Here is a 19,107-nt window from a genome sequence, read left to right on the forward strand (position 1 = left end):
ATATAAATAGGTGTATATGTAATTGTTAATAAATTGAAAATTTATAAAATATTTATAAATTATTGCTAAGTATAGTAAAAATAAATTTAGTTTTAGAATATTTTTTTATGTGTTTTCAGATATTTTTGACTTCAAACTCAATCTCATTTATATGCTTCTTAAAGCATGGGAGCTTAGATAAAACATACACACATAGTAAGCACATTCCCAAATTTTCTATATATATATATATATATGTATGTATATATATATATATATATATATATATGTATATATTTTATTTACAACTTAATTCTAGAACGCGAAAAAGTGATTAAGGACAAGTACATAAAAAATTTTAAGAACAAAATTTCGTCCATTACTGTTGCTAGTATGAGCTTATTGACGTACACCACGCATTAAACGATATTCCTTACATTTTTCTATTTAATTAAATGGTTTTTACACTTAAACTGAACTGTTAGTTATTTAATTACTTATATTTTTGTTATTTCATTAATTAATAATTGTTAAATGAATCACAATATATTTTTTATTATTTAAGTGGAATTTATGTTCTTTTTTATTTATAAAATCTATGCTATATACCTTGAAGTTGCAGTAAATTTCTATTTCTTTTCGGTCCTTTTCGTTAATTTTTCATTTCAATAAATAATAATAAATAGGTCATCTACTTAAAAATAAAATTTATCAAGGAATTCATTTCTTGTTCGTTTCTTAGTGAAACGATTCATCTGTTTAAGGCGTCATTCAAAGTTTTTAAAATTTTTATCCTCCCCTATCTTCTGTGCGTCTATGGATGTATATATATATATATATATATATATATAAATATAAATATATATATATGCACATATATAGATAGATAATGGTATATATACAAGTGAAAAAAAAATCGTTGTTACCTCTTTTTCTTCTCTTTTGTTCATTTTATATAATTCCAATCCACTACTTATCACAATTTTGAAACTAAAATTTCACCAAGCACTTGGTTATTCTGATACTTTACTTTCAAAAAAAAAAAAAGGAAACACACTTCTAAAATTTAGAATTTCTTTTATACTAAATAAATCAAATATTTGAATTTCCATTTTTACCGCAATTTTCACAAATTCGTAGAACGAAAGCTCTAGAAAATGGAGGCGAAAAGAATACAAACAATAAAAAATTTTGTACATTACAATGAAAAAATCGAAAAATAATTGCAAAAAACTAAAGCAACTATGGATCATACAATTGGTGAAGCGCGACTATATATAAATCGGAATTAGCATATAGCATAGAGTGTAATCAGTGTCATTTTGTTGTCATATTCGTGTTAAAAGCTCTAAAAAAAACGAAAACCCTTAAAGGATTTTACTTATTATATATGCAATCTAAAAAACACAAAAAAGAAATCAAAAATGTTTTTGCTACATTTTTATTGTTATAAAAATATATTTTTATTACGCCAATTAGTGTCGCAATAAGAATATCGCATGCATTTTATTATAAAAAATATTGCATACTACAAAATCTTGAAACTTGAAACAGGAATTAAATGAAATATTTTTCATACTATATGCAGCAGACAGACACGAAAATATCACTACTCCATTATAGTTCTATAATTGAAGACAGGCGGAGAGATAAGAAAGGATGTATTCAACAATAAGATAAACAAATTCGAATAATTAATCTCATTATAGTGCAAATATAACTCGATCACTCGCTTAACGCTGGAAAACAACAAAAATGACATCTAACTATAATTAAACAGCAAAAGTTATTTTATTTCCCCTGTGAGTAGCCCGTTATTATTAAAGAATGTCAAACGACGACAAACTTTGTCAATTAAAAGTAAGTTAGGCTAAGAACATTTTACGTTGGACAATTATAAAATCTACATTGAATATAATCTAAATATGAAGTGATGAGATAAATATTAAATTTCTCACACAGTAAATTGCTCGTAATTTTCTATAAATTTCGTATCATCCTCTTTGAAGAGGTAAGTTTTTTAGAAAATAATTTCTTTTTAATTGAATCGCATTGTCTTGTTGGAAAAAAAGGTTTAACGAAATCATATTGCTGTGGAAGCCATTGATCGATTATATGATTCTAGATTGATTGTTAATTATTGCATTTAAAATGAATTTTATTATTAATTTTATAAATTTGCAAGCAGCATTAATTAAAATAGCAAAATATTTTAAATTGAGATAAAATTAAATGTAAGAAAGCCAAGTTCGCGCTGTGGGCAAAATCTTAGGTGAATATGTGAAATACGAATACGAATTTTTGTTCATATTAACGGATCCTTAAATCCGAATCTAGTCCGAAACAAATATATATTTGCATCGAAAGTTTGAAGCTATTACAGGTATGGTTGACACTTGTAGAAACGTTTAAGTTTCAGATTCACGATTTTACGGATTTTTGAGGTTCCAATCAAAAAACAGGCAGCAAAATCCCCAGGCAAACGGACGTGATGATTGTGATTATCTCAGTTCTGAATTTCATGCTGATCGGAAATATATATAATTAGTTTGGCCTTCAATGTGCACTCTTACGAACTACAAACAGAATGATATATAATATATATCGTCCTTCGGGGTGATGAGTATAAAATTTCTGAACTGAAATTTTTTTTGCAAAATACTACCTGCGAGATTGTAGATAAATGGTTTCTTATATTTTCCTGTACATACTTACATACAATACACAGAGAGACATACTTATATTAACCTGTATATTATTACTGGCAGTTTAAATGGCTATTATTAGCTACACAAAAATTATAGGCAATCGTCAGAAAATTTAAAAAAAGAAAATAAAAATAAAAAAAATTAAAAAATAAAAAATGTAACTTCCTATACTTAACTCCATTTCTGATTCATTCAGGTTTTCATTTTGGTTTTGTGTTCCTTACCAAACTAACGTGAAATTCGAAATTCTATGCTTCTAATTAATTATATTATTTAACTGCTTACAACCTAAACATTCATACATTTCTCTTTTAGCATATGCATGTAAAATTAAATAAACGAACGTTGGGCTACAATCAAAACTTATTCTCCTCGGTGTACGAGGGAGAGCGTAAGTTGAATATGTGTCAAGATTCTTTTTTTTTTTTTTTTCTCATTTAAATTATATTAAAATTATATTAATAATAGTAATAAATAGAAAATATTGGTAAATATGAAAATATAGTAAATAGATTATATGCGTTGCAGTTGTCTTTGCCGTTTTTTTGTTTCTTTTGTTTTTGTATAAAAAAGGTATTTGTGTCTGTTAAGCTATCACGAGTGTTGTGTGTAATTTTTAAGAAATTCTACTTAAATTAAAACTGAAGCACATTCTCATGAAAATATTTTGATCCTTTAAAGTGTAAAATAGTTATACTAAATAATCGCTTAAAGTTAAGAAAATTTCAAACTTCTACAAGGTACCTAAACATGATTGATGCGGCTGTTGTTGATGATGGCAAAAACACATGAGTAACATTACACCACGCACTACTAACGAAAATGAACATTTTGTGTCAGTGGCTGTTGTAATAGCCGTTGTTGTAGCTGTGGTTATTTTTGTTGTTGTTGCCTTTACTGTTGATGACGTTGATAATGATGGGTTATAATAAACAATCATTTGATGTTTATTATTGTTATTACGCCATAAATTCAAATCGTCAACGTTATTAACGGCTACATTATATACATTTTGCTTACGTAACTTATAGATGACTTGAGACTTTTTTGTAATACTTGTCGTGTCACTAAAGCGTTGAGCGGTATTGTTAGCATCATCACATAGCTTATAATGCTTTTTGAGGAGCATTGCCGGCTTTTCAACGCGTCACAATGCAAACGTTTCTTTGATAATTTTCTTGACGGTATTTCCGACGGAGGGTGATGCCGTATTTGATGTAGACGAAACGAATTTAAATAGATATGGCTGTACGTCAGGAAATGAGGTATCGAATATTAAATCCAATTCACTTTGACTCGGCGTTTTTGGTACATAATCCAAACGATTCATTATCTCCGTAATATTAATGACTTTCTCGGTTAATAAATCGGCCACATTTTCCCGACATAGCTGACGTTCATCTTCGGTTTCGTGTTTTATGAGATCTAAATGAACGGTCCACACCTCCCACGGAATACACTCAGCAGTGAAAGGCCAATGTGATTTTTTCTTTTGAAAGAACTCTAAACTAATTTGTCCGGAACCACAACTGTCATTTGACCTCAATTTCTCGCTAAATAGATTAATTTCCCGTTTAACTGTCCTCTGTAAGCTATCTGACGTGCAACATACGTAAGTGAAATCAATGAAATCACAGTCAACGTCTGTATAGCCGACAGTACCTATAGAATACTGAGCGTCGCCCGTATAAATATATTTGCCAAGACAGCGATGGAATAACACCGTATGAAATATACTAGCTATCGCCTCATCAACTTGGCGTCCTTCTAGTGTTAAATCGAAAATCTCCGATCGAGCATTCATTTTGGGATATTTAGATAGATATATACAAATAAATCTAGTATTTTCTATTATTAAGCGAAATCAAAGTTTCTCAGATGGTTTAATTTTGCTTTCTTTTTTTTTTCTTTTTTTTTTTTGTTATTTGTTTTTTGTGTTTAGCTTCCTTTTAGTGCAAATTTGAAAATTTCTATAGTTGTTTAATTTTTTGGAGAGTAAATTTCATATCGTACCCATATATTGTAGAGTGCCACACATTGTCTTTGTGGTGAAACCCAATTTTAACCATTTGCTTAAACCGAAATCCGTTAATTTCAAATGGTAATCACGAGTTAAGAGAATATTCTCTGATTTCGCATCACGATAAATTATTCCAGCGTTGTGTAGAAAATCTAAATCGAGAGAACAAATTGAAAATATATTAAGCAATTCGGATTACAAAAAGCGCACAACATACATACCCAAAGCCAAAGCAATTTCAGCCAAATAAAGACGAATCAAATCCAAAGAAAATGTACAAATTTTTGAAAATAATTCCCCATTAGGTACGTATTCGGATACTGCAAAAACAAAAAAAAAAAAAACTTTATGAACTTTCTGCCCAAACAACCGAAGCATATATGGACCATATCCAAGCAAGAAAAAAAAAAAAAAGATAAGCTTTGAGTCTGCATTCCGTTCTCAATTACGAAAAATCTGTTGCTGCTGATGCTTTGAGTGTAATAGCGAAGTATTCTCGCGCACTTTCTCTTATAATCCCACAATTAACAGACAGTTATCTAAATATAATTTTTTCACTCATTTGTGGGCAGAATTAAGATTCAAAATGTAAGACAATAACTAGAGAGACTGTATTGGAAAACTAAATCTTGAGAATTCTACAATATTTCATTATTTATATATAATATACGTCGAAAATTCCCTAACTTTCGATAGGACAAAAAAACAGCGATTCGAATAATATTCAAAATTCTGAATTAATTTCCAGATAAAGGTATAAATAATATTTAAGAATAGAAATTGACAATTCAACAATAAATTTCTTCATAATCGCGTAAGAATAATCGTCTTTTGATAGTCGCTCAAGTCTTCGCCAGTAATGGGAGATGGGGGGTAGTGCACAAAAATATAATGAGGGAAAACGACTAAAGCGCTGAACGCAATCAATGCATTTGCATCGTGTCGTATGATGTAATTAAACATATAGCTCGCACTGTATTGCTGGAGTAAAAATCGTGTACAGAAATATTGCAAATGCAACCATTGTGCTCAACACTTAAAAGCAAGGGTACAAATGGCATTACGTCTAGTGCGTCTAGTGCCCTTCCAGATTTTTATCTGTTTCATCCTTTGCAAAATAATTTGAATTGAAGAGACTTGACTGCTATGAGGGAAGTCGGAAATTATAATATAAATAATAGGGAGTGTAGGGGGAGCGAGCGAGTGAGCGAGCGAAGGGAAGGGAACGGAGTACATGATCAAAATCCTTTTCATTTGTTATGTTTTCAAAACGGGAATAAATTTTGAAATCACACAACATACATGTGGCTTCTGATTCTCAGATTTCATTTTTACATTTTTTCAATGAACGAAATTCGTTCACCCCTAGCGGATAGAAAATTATGGATTAACTTTGCTTAACATTTTAATGACCTATTTGATCACTTAACAAGAGGGAAAAATATATAAGGAAACTATTCGTTCTCGGGACAAACAATAGTCCCTGTGCACAGATCTCTGCTAAAATTTTCTCTCGCAATTTTTGCACTTGTTTCATAGTCTAACATGTTAAGGGAAAAAAACACACGACACACAAAAGGATTTTTATTCTTGTGTTCATTCCGAAATTTCGAACACCTAAGTGTTTGAGTCCAAGGACGAACGCTATTGAAAATGGAAATGGAAAATGAAATCGAAGCACTTCTTTGATCATTTCCCAAATAACGACTTTTTGCTTTTTGCTTTTTGCTTAAGTGTAGGATATTTAATGGTGGGGCGTGGCTCACTACACTTTTTCACTTTATTGACTAACTATTTTTAAAAAGAGCAGATATCTGCGAAACGTTACATGATGATATGAATGGCAAAGCAGCAGACGAACGGTTCAGTGCAACGGTTGATGAAGAGATCTCGTCTTAATGAAAGACCGTACACAAGTAGCGCACGTAGAAGGAAAGAGAATTCCGCCATATGTTTTATAGGCATTTTCCCGCCACAATTATGTATAAGCATAAAATTGTTGAACAAATGTTGCAGTTTTTGCAATTCTTTTCAATTTCTCAACTTAAAATTGCAAATAAATCAATTAATTTATTGGTGAAAACTAATCTCAATTCAATTCCTCCTAATACGATTTGTGAATGTTTTTGAACGCGTGCTAGTGGAAGTCATTGAACGCGTCACACGCATACATATCTGTAATCATTTACTTACATATGTGTAAATTATGACGATTTTGCCATATATCAATTTGCCGGACAATGAAAGGATAATGACCGCAAACTTTTTGTATATCGACTTCGTTTTTAATTTGTTGTACGCTACTCTCAGCGATAATCTACGAAAAAACGAATAGAGAATTAATTCAAGTCAGCTAGGAAGTAAAGTTGGAAAATTTAAAAAAAAATAAATGAATAATAATACCTTTGATTTCTTTAAAACTTTTAAAGCATATGTCCCGTTAGGTAAAACATCATCAATATTATTATCGATATATTGTTTCTTATTTCGGTTGCGATGTTCTTTATCAATCACTTTGAAAACAACACCATAAGCACCTTTGGCGACCAACTGTTCAATATGAAGTTCTTTGTTGCGACTTGTGTCTTTAAAGTGTGTACTAAAAATGGTATTTGTTAGAGGTTTATGCCATTGCGTTTTTGAGCGACGTTGTTGTATGGCTGTAAAACTGCTGCAATAATAATAATAATAACAATAATCAAAACAATGACGCATACGGTTTAAATTCATTGAAGAAATATAAACAAAATTTTTGTTTTTCTCACAACAAGCTTCATGCATTGTTGTAAATAATAAGCACAGCAAAAGTATTACCTCCTGCGTATAGACCTATGATGTTGTTGCTTTAGAGAATTACGTCCAGAAAATGAAAGATTCCAATTTAGGCTACCCAAACTCCAAACAGAACTCTAAGGAATTGTAAAGAAAAATGCAATAATTAAACAAAACAATTTTATTATTTATTATTGTTTATCTTACTGTTGTTGTTATTGTTATTATATGGCTTTTAAAAAATATTTTTATTTATCTTCAGTATGAATTAAGTTTTGTTTTGCTGTGCTTACATACACCTTCTCTCACTTAGCCTTCTTCTAAAATTGTTACACATTGATAACCGTTTCGTATTTGTATCTGCTATGCCTTTGTCAGCACGTATCAAATTAATTATATATATATATATATATATATATATATTCTATATATATAGATAATAGCAGAAATAATTTCAATTCGTTACAAGCTTCCAATAGCTCTAACAAAATATAATAATTATTTGCATTTTTTTTTTTCCTTTTTATTAGTCATAAGAAGGAAAAAGCAAATTAAACCACCAGCAACGGCAAAGTTCTTTGTTATCTCATGCGAATTTCATTACAAACATGCTAAACATCACGCGAGAGATGGCGTTTAACAAGTATAAAGAAAGAAACAAATAAAACTATGTTCTCTTAAAGGCAAATTTTAACTGAGTACCCGCCACCTAAGGTCCGGTTATGAAAAATAGCTGTTTAATCTCGAGTGACCCTCCTCTCCGCCCTTTGCAAAGAACCTCGATATGGTTATAATAATTCATTGGAACAATGTTTAAGTCATATCTTTCATCGATGAAAATTCGCTTCGGATTATCAGTTGTTCATACTTGCTCAGAAAGTATGCTAAATTCTTGATCGGAATGAATGTGTAATCGTTTTATACCTGCCCGTTTGTCTGTCCAACTGCTGTCTGTTTGTCTATCTCTATCTATTGAGATAATTGCAACATCTCGTGAATTACGGTGAATTACGATTGAAAATCAAAAGACCGATCTAGGCGTTCGCCCATTAACGCCAAAAAATTATACATTACATAATTTAGGCGATGTGATTATGTGAATATGCTTTTCAACCTATCAAATGCAATGACACCAAAACCATTACGCTTAATAAAAATATTTCCAAAAATATTTTCACACACTTTGAATGGTTATGTAAGTCATAGCAGAGAGATCACCACTAATGGTCATACTAAAACCCTAAATAAAAATAATACTCACTGATTTCTTTAGGAAAATGTAATCTTAATTTAAAATGGTTTACATTTGTTACATTTGCTTAACCAATATCTTCAATCGCTTACTAGAGGGAAACTTTATAACATACTACACTACTGGCGTTAAAATTTCGCTAAAGTTATAGAAATGAATATAGAAAACTGAAATTGAACACAAATATGACTTGATTGATTAAAAAATGGACGAGTGGATAGGGAACCTAAGAAAGCCCTTGAAGAACTTAATTGGCGGACAAATGCTATTTCTCTTTTCTTGAGCATTTGTCCAAAGTATACTCCCATCTATAGGTACAACGCAGTCTAGGTTAAGCCGATGCTCGAGGCTATGGAACATTTGGGATACAATTTCGATTAACCGGTTAACGTCTGTATTTGATCGAAGGTCCCCAAAACGATTTGCAGGCTCCCACCCACACAATCATTGCAAATGGTACGCTTATCGCCTGCACCGTATTAATAACGTAGGGCTTTTGACCGGTATATTATACTCTCACGACCAAAACGTCAACAGTTACCGTTGCTTCCAAATTGACACCATCAAGGGAGTGGTTCTATGAATCCTATACAGATATTTTTGCCAAATGTCGATTAAGGATTTCACTCATCATTCAGCGTTTATTTTTTTGCTTGATGCTGCATGGTCACTTAGTTAAACAAAACGGATCACATAAAGTACTGTCATCTGCTATTAAATCAGCAAAGTTTCCCATTGCGCAGAATGAGGAAAAATGGATAGAAAGAACAGAATCTTGGATTGCTCCTGAGCTTAAGTGTAATTTATAAAATTGGATTCGATGCGGGCTCTTAAAATTGTCAAAATGACTGGTAAATAAGAAGAAAAATCGCATCTCCCTCCCTCTATTGTGTAGATATTTACTGCTCAATAAGATTCAATAACAAATATATTTAAATAATTTTCAATTCCGTTTTTTTTTTTTTTTTTTTCCACAAGAAACCTTTTTCGAATTTGGTATATTGTTCTAAATTATGTTGATTTTTAAGCTATTCTGGCTTTTGATTCTTGGAGTGCCTTTAAAGGTGTATATGCAGAAGATTTACCCATCTCTCTATCAACTTTTGTAGTCTTGAAAACGACAAATCTGCCAACGGACTTATATCCATTACCGTCCGCGCATGTAGTGTGTTTGAGTTATGAGTAAAATGCTTTTTATTAACGATTAAGAAAAATTGAACGCAAGACTTGGAAGCAATAGTATAGCTTCTCGCATAAAATTCGAGGTTTGTTGATGATTGTAACCAACGACGTGTAATTGGCTTGGGAACAAAAACATAAACCAGAAAATTCGAAGTCTGTATTTACTTTCATGCAAATCTTGGATATCGGCTGCTATAAAGTACTTATGGGAAAAACCTTGTCAGCATTTTGTTAACAATGCACTTGCAAAGGCCACGCGATTTCTAAAGAGTTCCTATGAATATTCGAATCGAAAGCAAATATTTTGTAGCTAAATACCATTTTTTTTTTTAATTGTTTCAATGCTATCTATAGATATCATAATATTAAAGTATGTGTATTAATGCGGATTTGCAAGCTGCAAAAGTATAAAGACATCGTTGTCTTACTTTACTTTAAAATAGTCAAAGTGTAGAACATAGGCAGTGCGTTTGAAATAATTCAATCTAAGCCGACAGTAAGCATTTTGAACATTTTTTTTTTTTGATAAGTACAATTTAAGACATGAAGAATTTTTTGAAGAATGCGCCTCCATCAGTTCCAACTAAGATGTTTTCTGCGACTGGGATTAGATCATAACATTTCACAACTCGGAACTTTTCCCGTGACAGAATAAATCATTGGCAGTACGGAAGGGTCTCTTTTCGAAAGCCTTGCCTATTCGAGCTAATTGCTATTAATAAATATCGGATCCTAAAGCGAAAGTAAGTCCACGTTCAAATATTGTTATAATTGACTTCTCCTTAGGAGATATCACCTGAATGTTTTTAATTCGTCATATATACGCTTCACGAGAGCCATATTAAGTTCATCGTGTGCTTGTAAAGCGTAAAAATAAACATCCGACGGCATATAATACATACGCTTGTTGAGCTACGCAGGTTATACACAAATCATAGGCTTTCATATAAAAATTTTGCACTTTTATTTCCTTTTTTGTTACTCCTTTGTCATGTGCCGAAAAATGAAAACGCTCTGCCATATCGAGTAAAATTTTATGCAAGTACAATAGGTTTTATTGCAGTTCGACACTTTTTAAAGCAAGATTTCGATACTCTTACGAGGGATGCTCGCTCGATATGCAACACGATCTGACATTTCGAATGAAGGTAGTTACGATATGATGCTGAGAAACGAAATATGAAATTATTTCGTGAACACATTTATGAATGCCTTATTAAGATCTTCGATGACAATAATGAAGAAGACAACAGTACAAAGATCATCATATTTTATCTTTCGATGATCATATTGAACATAGATCCATTATTTACCTTTAGTGAAACCAATTGTGGTCATAGTCCACGTGGTTAAGTAAGTTTAAAAAAAAAATTACCTATTATTGATCGTAAGGCTTCAAACATCTTTAGGTGTTTTATTATTTAAAAATACGACTTGCGAAAAGCACTTCCCGCCGACCTAATATATTAAGCAAATGCGTGGACAAGACGCGATTTTGGACATCGGAACAAGCACAGCCTGAATTGAATATTGTGAGCAATTATAACGAAAATTCGAACATGAAAAATGTTTGCCTGCCTTAGCTTACCGCACCGCAGTATATGTATGGAGCAAAACGATATGAAATTCGATTAATGTTGATATTTATTTTATGTTGACAGTTATTCTTCTTTTACTCTTATTCGATTTTGGCATTATTTTTTTGCTCTTTTCTTTCTAACAATCCACCGATATTACAATATTATTACCTTTTTGGCCGTTTCGACTTTTATGTTTAACTTAACTTTTTTAGAGATTATTGTTAATTTTTTCTTTTATATCAATAAATTATTACAAGTTTATTTATTTATTTATATTATTTTTTTATAAATATCATTAACACAATATGACTGACTTTCAACGAGTGACTGAGCAAACTGTTAAGCGCAGAGAAGGAAAGAAAGAAAACGTCACAAATTATAAATTTTTGTTTTCACAAATAAAAATAATAGCAATAACAAAACAAAAAAAAACAAAAAACAAAAAAAAAACAAAAATAAATGAAACGAAAATAATAAAAAACTAATAACAAATTTAATCAGTTGTAAATGTTAATGTAATGGAAGAAAACCTGATAAATGTGCTTGTTGGAGAATGCGAATCGAATGAAGGAAACACTTACTAAGGTATATACACATACCTATATATATATATATATGTATATTGCATGCATACATATATATATGTATATTTTGACGGGAAGGGGGACGTGCGCGGTGGACGTCGACTAGTAGACATGCTGACGGGATCATTGCGTTCTATTTACTGTGTATCTGCTTATATAGGTCTGGTGCTGCTTCCAATGGTAATGCCGTTATTATTATTGTCGTTTAAATGTTTATTAAATAGCTTATAGCATTATTGCTGTTGTTGTTGTTGTTGTTGTTGTTGTACACCCATATTCACACACATCAAAATTTATGATTTAAAATTTATTTTAGGTCTGTGTATTTGAATTTGAATCAAGAAACGTGTTCATTAGTTGTAAACAAATTTAACGATATTGAAATCGCACGACCAAAACAACACATACAATAAATTGTTTATTGTGGTGCATCGGGAAAAAAGTAATTAATAATTCATATCTAAATATCGCTCGCATGCGAAAAAAGAAAAAGAAAAACAAAAACAACTTTCTCACCTTTAAAAAGGAAACCATAATAAATTGCAACAATTAAAAGGTAAAGCATTAGGTCGGACGATGCGTTTGTAATGGAACGCATACGATATTCTTTCCCAATCAAGGCGACTACAATTGTTGTTATGATGGGAAAGTTGTGAGAAGTAAGTCTGTAAGCGTTAAGTCACACATGCGTCTAGAAACAATATTTGGATAACTAATATTTCAATACGATCCTTAGCTTAACAAAATGATTCCGGTTCGGCACCGGAAATGATTATTTTATTTTATCATTTCTGCCCAAATATTTTGAAATTTCTGAGATTAAGTAAGTAATCGGCCATTCTCCATTAACTCTATCAAATAATTGCTTCACGCTTTGCTTTCCAGCTAACATATAACGATGTCGAGCACACACTCATACGCCATCGAGTTCCGCTAACCGAATGCTTCGCTAACGAGAATCATAGACCGAAAATGCAAATTCGACATTAAGTTTACTCGACACCAACTCAATTGGTAAATTGAATCGGTTAGTAAAACAAAAAGTGGATTTATCTCCTGCCATACTAGGTATACCATACATCCGTATAAACTTAACATAGCCTTAGCACCCGAAGGGGGGCGGAAAGTACAGAATCAGAGGTCGAGGAGCTTCTTAAACGCAGTCGTTATAGTACAAAATATGAAACAATTAGGTTATGTAAAGCGATCTAATTTTTACATCCGCCCCCGACGAAAGATTCTCGTCAATTCGTAATACTTAAAGACACCAAAAACTTAGGTTTACGGTTTATAAGAACGCGACCGAATGCTAATAATGCTGCTTACCTTTCGAAGGCTGAATTTTTATGATTCGTAATGCATCGGGCTTTTCGGGCAACTGCTTTTAAAGTAATAAAATAAAAGGTCCATTTTACCGGGGAAAAAATCGATATATTAAAGGAACACCTTGGAACACCTCTTACAGTATAATAATGTAAGAGGAAATATTGGCTCATAATTACAAAAAATCATTAGCAAATCAATGGAATAATTTACCACAAGTAACACAAGAATATAAAAATAGCCGACCGACCGGTCTCGCACTCACATGATATTATTTATTTTATTATCAACAAGCAAGGAATTAATTAGAAAGCAAATAATTACAAGCCAGACACTGATAATAGTTACACGACCGAAGATAGTGATTGTGTAAGTGAGGTGAAAGAAACTATTGTAAACGATTAAACGAAGGGAAAAAGGTAAATAAAAACACAAAACTGTCTGATGAAATATCTTATCAACTTGGGGATCATTTTCAATTTCAGCGCGATCCACAAGCAAGCATAGAATATGTACAACACATACCTACATATATATATATATATATATATACAATATATATATATACCAGTATGCACGTATACATGTTCATATATTGAGAAAATTATACCTAAATAATGTCGGCTTCATGTCTATGTAACGTTGGCTCAGTTGTAAACGCCAAACACAAAAAGAGAACCGCCAAATACACTCGCAGTGTCGAGCAGAGCAGATAACCAAACACCTATATTAAGTATATCAATATATGTATAAATGACAAGGTCTTCGTATATATATATGTATATATGTATATATTTATCCGTATATTAAGATTGGATTGTTGGGAAAGCGATGGCACATTCTTGAAATATATATATATATGTATTAATTGTAATTGTTTTTGTAAACGAATCTTTGTCGAAAATAGTTCCGCAGTAAAATAAAATTCACTTCGTCCACTGACATCGGTTCGGGTGATTTTATGTCCCTGAAAAGATTTGCTTGCAATCTAACAGTTGCTAGAAACTGATCTCAAATTGAACGCAACGACATTATATCAGAGATTGAACAAAGGGGAATTTTGAAGGTTAAAGCGTGACTACCGAAGGCTTGCGTTCAAGGAAGACACCCTGTGTGCTTCCAGCATGAAACATGGGACAGTTGATTTCTCAAAAAGAAGAAAGGCTTTCTAGACCATTTATTGCAATTCTTTTTTTTAATTTCTCACTTCACCTACTAAACCGATAATGGCCCGATGGTAATGATCAATCTATTCAACAAACGAGAGATTTTGAAAGTTTTGGGGAAATTGACCTATGCATATATGCATATGTCGATAATACATCGTTTATGGACGATTGTTGTTTATATAGTTAAACGACTTTAGTAAATGATAGGACAATAAAGCTTTTACGCTTCCGACAACCTAATACTGTGAAATTCTCAAATTAACGTACCACCATTTCCTAAATATGTGTACACACAAATACAAATTCATTAGTTTTGCAATCGTTTTTGATGTTTTTTTTTTTTTTTTTTTTTTTTTTTTTCATTTTTTATGTGTAAATATTATAAAGAAAAAAGTGCGTATTTATATGAGAAGCAAATAAAGATTTTATATATATATGCATATATACATCTCCTTAATACATTAATTAGTTGACGTTCCCTGAAGAAATTGGAACACTAATCACAAAGTATTTCAAAATGCATTTAACTAACACTTGGAGCGAGATAATGCTATTCTTAAATTAATAATTCTTTTAAACTCTTAATTCCAAGGCTATATGTAAAGATATCTTCAATAAACGCAACCCAGCCCCAAATATTATGAAATTTGAAAAAAAAAAAGAAAGAAAAAGAAAATAAGTTATATGAAAGCGTGCGTGAACTTTTTAAAAAATCTTTAGAAAATTTCCATAGTATAGATCTTTTTTTTTTCTTATATGTGTACATACATACATATATATATATATATATATATTCACGTGTGACTGTTTGTATGACACAATTTATTATATATCTTTTTTACACAACACTCCCACTTCCACAATAAAAGACATCGTATTTTATGAGCTCTTTCAGGCACAGCTACGCAGTTAAAACCAGTTTTGTTTTTCACATCAAATCTTTTCAACATATTTGAGCAGATCAGGTCGTTCGCTTCATTTAATATACTTACAAAAAAGTTGTAAATCAACGGTTAAAAAAGACGTAACATATACAGTTCGACGTACGTGAAATTTCAACTTTTATACGTGCGAAACTACAAAGCCATACATAAAACAACCGCAAACACCATGTGCTTTCCTCTCGACAAGGGTCATGCTTCGATTAATTCGTTCTAATCGTCCTTTACTAATTTTTTAAGGTATGTCCCCATATCGTCTATATATCAGCCACGCGACTTGCATTTAGGTAATTAAGGAGATTAAAGTTAAGAAACGCCTATGCAATATTGCTTTTTCTCGAAAACAATATCATGGATAGATATCAGAAGATATATACTCAAAAGTAAGCCTTCGCAAGATTCAAAACTTTCATGGAATTTCATAGAATGCCACGCCACGCTTACTTAACTTTGAACTTTAATTCGTTTGGCTTAACTTCTTGATGGTTAATATATCCGAAATTTAGTCACGACGCTACCGTCAATTTTTTTATCGAACTGAATTTAGTTAGCAAGCAATTGAACATTGATAGCATATTGGTGCAAGAATATTAACCGCGGTCCGAAATGATCGATTACCTGCTCTTCTAAGGAACTATTAGCGTCATCGCAATAACCATTACGCCCGAACCCCAATAAAATGCCGATCCATAACGATGGACATGACAATTCCTTTTGTAGTTATTTTCAATGAGATAGAAACCTTTTTAGCTAATGAAGTTATTAAGCAGCTGCTTTAGATTCACGAGTAAAGCCAGAGGCAAGGAAATGCCGATCAGCACGACGTCACGTCGACCAGCTCTTTGCATGGCTAACGCAGCAATCGAATTACTGGAAACTTCTACATGTAACTTGTCAAGAAAAAAATGTTCTAAAAATATCAATTTTTCGCAAATATCTTCCAATCGCTTAGTTACCCCGCACGCGTACGTAATATGGGAACATGCGAACTGTTTTTAATTTTCACAAGCGCATGCAACCAATAATACAGACATCCCTCGTGGAACACGGTACTTGTCAAACACACTTTCGATGCAACACGATACAAAATTTGCGATTATTACAAAACGATTTCACCTTAAGGCGATTTTGAAAAATTGAATATGTATTCCGGTGGAATAAGTTTACCGGTATGAAGAGTAGTTTTAACGTACTTTGAGAAAAAAAATAGACTATAACTATAATTATTAAAGAAAATTAATTTTGTGATCGTCTTTATTATTGTTTGAACATATTTTTTTAATTTCATATTGAGTTTCTTGTTTTTTTTTTCTTTTTCTTTAAATAAAAACTTGAAGTTAACACTGACTTTCTTTATTTTATTAATTTATAAAAATAATTATTAAATTTAAATAAATAAAAAAGTTCAGTATAACATGATTTCAATAAAAAGCGGAACGGTCCAAATAAATCGGCAATTTTCTAAAACCTATTTAGCAAAACCTTGTGCAGTAAACAGCGATAGCCGATACACCTTTAGAAGTTATTTTAGTAAATTCGGGTCGCGAACGTGATTTTTTAATGCTTTTAGTTTATCTTCTTAATTACTCTCCTCCGTAGATCGGGCCAATTTCTTACTACAAAATTAAAAAGTTGCGACATACAGGCTTGATATCATCATGCCTTTGAGGAAAACAAATGTTTTAAAATATATTTCTATTGACGTTAGCGCGATGGACTGGTAAAATATAAGTGCATAAGTACATCTTCATGTAACATTTGAAATAATTAAAAACAAAAAATTTTCCACGTTGGATAAGGGAAGCTCGCGTAAATATTTACTTTTCCGTATGATACATCTTTACATATCTATACAAACTACAATACAAAGGGTGTAGAACAAAAATAGTGTGATAATTGTAGCGCCGGAACCACGAATCCTGTAAAACCGCCTTAAACAACTCTTCTCGAGAATTGCATTGCTCGATGTATGTCACTTCGTTTTAAAGAAAATAACAATGTACATCGCAACAAAACTGTCGTTCGGAACTTTCTTAAATATTTTCACAAGGGGCCAGAGTAATCAAAAATGTGCGGCCATCTAGGTTTGAGTTGAACAATTACGGTAAATCGTGTTATGAATTATACGACCCAACTATGTGTGGCTTGAAATACGTACTGTATATACATATCGCTTATATGCATAAGTATTCAGGAATGGTTGGTGGTAACATTATAAAAGGCATTAAACTTTCAATTTTTACTTACAATTACTTTCTTTAAAGTAAGTTCACTTGCTTTATATATATATATGAAATCTTTCTTTAGTTTTCTTCTTCTTTTTTACACAGACAAAGGGGTTGTTTAAACGGTGATGCTCGATTGACGACTGCCGAACGAACATTATTATCATTTTTCCTAGGTTAAGCCAACTTTTTTCTGACAATTTATTGAAGGATTTGAAAAAATCGTGCTTTCTTTATTTTTTCTTTTTCACTGATATCTTTCAGGTACTTGCATGAAAACCTTTGTTCTCTTGTCCTAACTTATATGTAGATACTAAATTTTGAATACATACATGTGTAAATTTTGAGTTACCTGTTTTAAACGTCGTTGTTGTTGTTGCTGGCCATCATCAGCTGCTAACGAATGTTGATACTGTGTTTTGTTATATTTAGCTGCTGATGCTATAGTTGTTGTTGATTTTCGAAATTTCTGCTCTTCTGGCCTACCTCCTGCAGTTTTTTGGATTCGTTTGCAGTTTGAAATTACATTAGCAGAATTTTCATTTGCAACGGATAGCTTATGGCGTGATTTGGCATTTCCCATCAAAAAACTATCCTCCTTTTGAATTTTCAAAAAAATATAATGACACAACCTTTTCAATTTATACTCTTCTTCAATTTTTTTTTTTATTTATTTTTTCCCCATACCTTTGCACTTCAAATTTCTCAATATATTATTTTTATTATAAATTTTCTTTATATCCCCTTTTCAAGTTCCTTAAATGGCTATTTTGCCACATATTTACATTAACTTTTTAGTTTTATAACTTGTTTGTGTAATTTCTTTCCGAGAAAATCAGTTTTTCACACTCCTCGACCGACCAAAGCATACAGAGTTGCCGGGTTTTTTAATCTGCTTTTACTTTTCAGATAGATTGCCAACTTTTAAAGAAAAATAACTAATACAAACCATTGAGCAGGAATAACAATTATAATAGGAGGCACCACTCGCTAATCTCCGCCAACTGGGAATTTATTTAATAAGATGGTTGATGTTTTGCTAGTAGGTTTCATGCGGTAATATTCTAGATATTGAGCAGGCGACATACCACTTGTATTTCATGCGTTTTACATTCTATCGTTTTCATATAATATAATAACATTGTAAACATGTAGGTAATTTCTTTTGGTTTAGTGAATCGATCGATATAATAAAGGATGCGGTTATCTCGATTTCGTCTGGGTTTTGGATACACCCGCACAAATTGCATATAAACTTGTACCACAAGTACGGCACAGTATGAAAACATATATAAAACCACCTTAGCGTTTTAGCACGATAACATAAAAATTTATACGAGAATCTTAGATTTATATTATTTTCGAAAATCTG

General features: G+C 31.6%; 2 protein-coding genes across 6 annotated transcripts in view; both read right to left on the bottom strand.

The window, feature by feature from the left end:
- LOC119642438 (serine/threonine-protein kinase S6KL) overlaps positions 1-18,610 on the bottom strand; it is a 73,368-nt gene extending 54,758 nt beyond the window's left edge. For 4 of the 5 annotated variants that reach the window (XM_038041597.1, XM_038041612.1, XM_038041619.1 and 1 more), the window contains exons 1-7: positions 18,423-18,610; positions 18,088-18,333; positions 7,522-7,616; positions 7,111-7,378; positions 6,901-7,024; positions 4,929-5,027; positions 4,701-4,859 (exon numbers count right to left, since the gene is read on the bottom strand). In XM_038041597.1, coding sequence (XP_037897525.1) covers positions 4,701-4,859; positions 4,929-5,027; positions 6,901-7,024; positions 7,111-7,378; positions 7,522-7,616; positions 18,088-18,318 — 976 coding nt within the window. In that variant the 5' untranslated portion in view covers positions 18,319-18,333; positions 18,423-18,610. The remainder of the gene's footprint in view (positions 1-4,700; positions 4,860-4,928; positions 5,028-6,900; positions 7,025-7,110; positions 7,379-7,521; positions 7,617-18,087; positions 18,334-18,422) is intronic. The other variant, XM_038041603.1, reaches the window with a different exon arrangement.
- Positions 3,560-4,620, bottom strand: LOC119642480 (autophagy-related protein 101). Its single transcript, XM_038041630.1, has one exon. It carries the CDS (start codon positions 4,489-4,491, stop codon positions 3,835-3,837), a length of 657 nt encoding a protein of 218 aa, XP_037897558.1. The 5' UTR covers positions 4,492-4,620; the 3' UTR covers positions 3,560-3,834.
- Positions 18,611-19,107: the final 497 nt, after the last annotated feature.

Source organism: Glossina fuscipes, unplaced genomic scaffold (genome assembly GCF_014805625.2).
Source record: "Glossina fuscipes isolate IAEA_lab_2018 unplaced genomic scaffold, Yale_Gfus_2 0, whole genome shotgun sequence".
Taxonomy (NCBI): domain Eukaryota; kingdom Metazoa; phylum Arthropoda; class Insecta; order Diptera; family Glossinidae; genus Glossina; species Glossina fuscipes.

What these genes read in the sequence shown, in the direction of transcription:
- LOC119642480 (XM_038041630.1), bottom strand. Translation starts at nt 4,491, where the DNA reads ATGAATGCTCGATCGGAGATTTTCGATTTAACACTAGAAGGACGCCAA.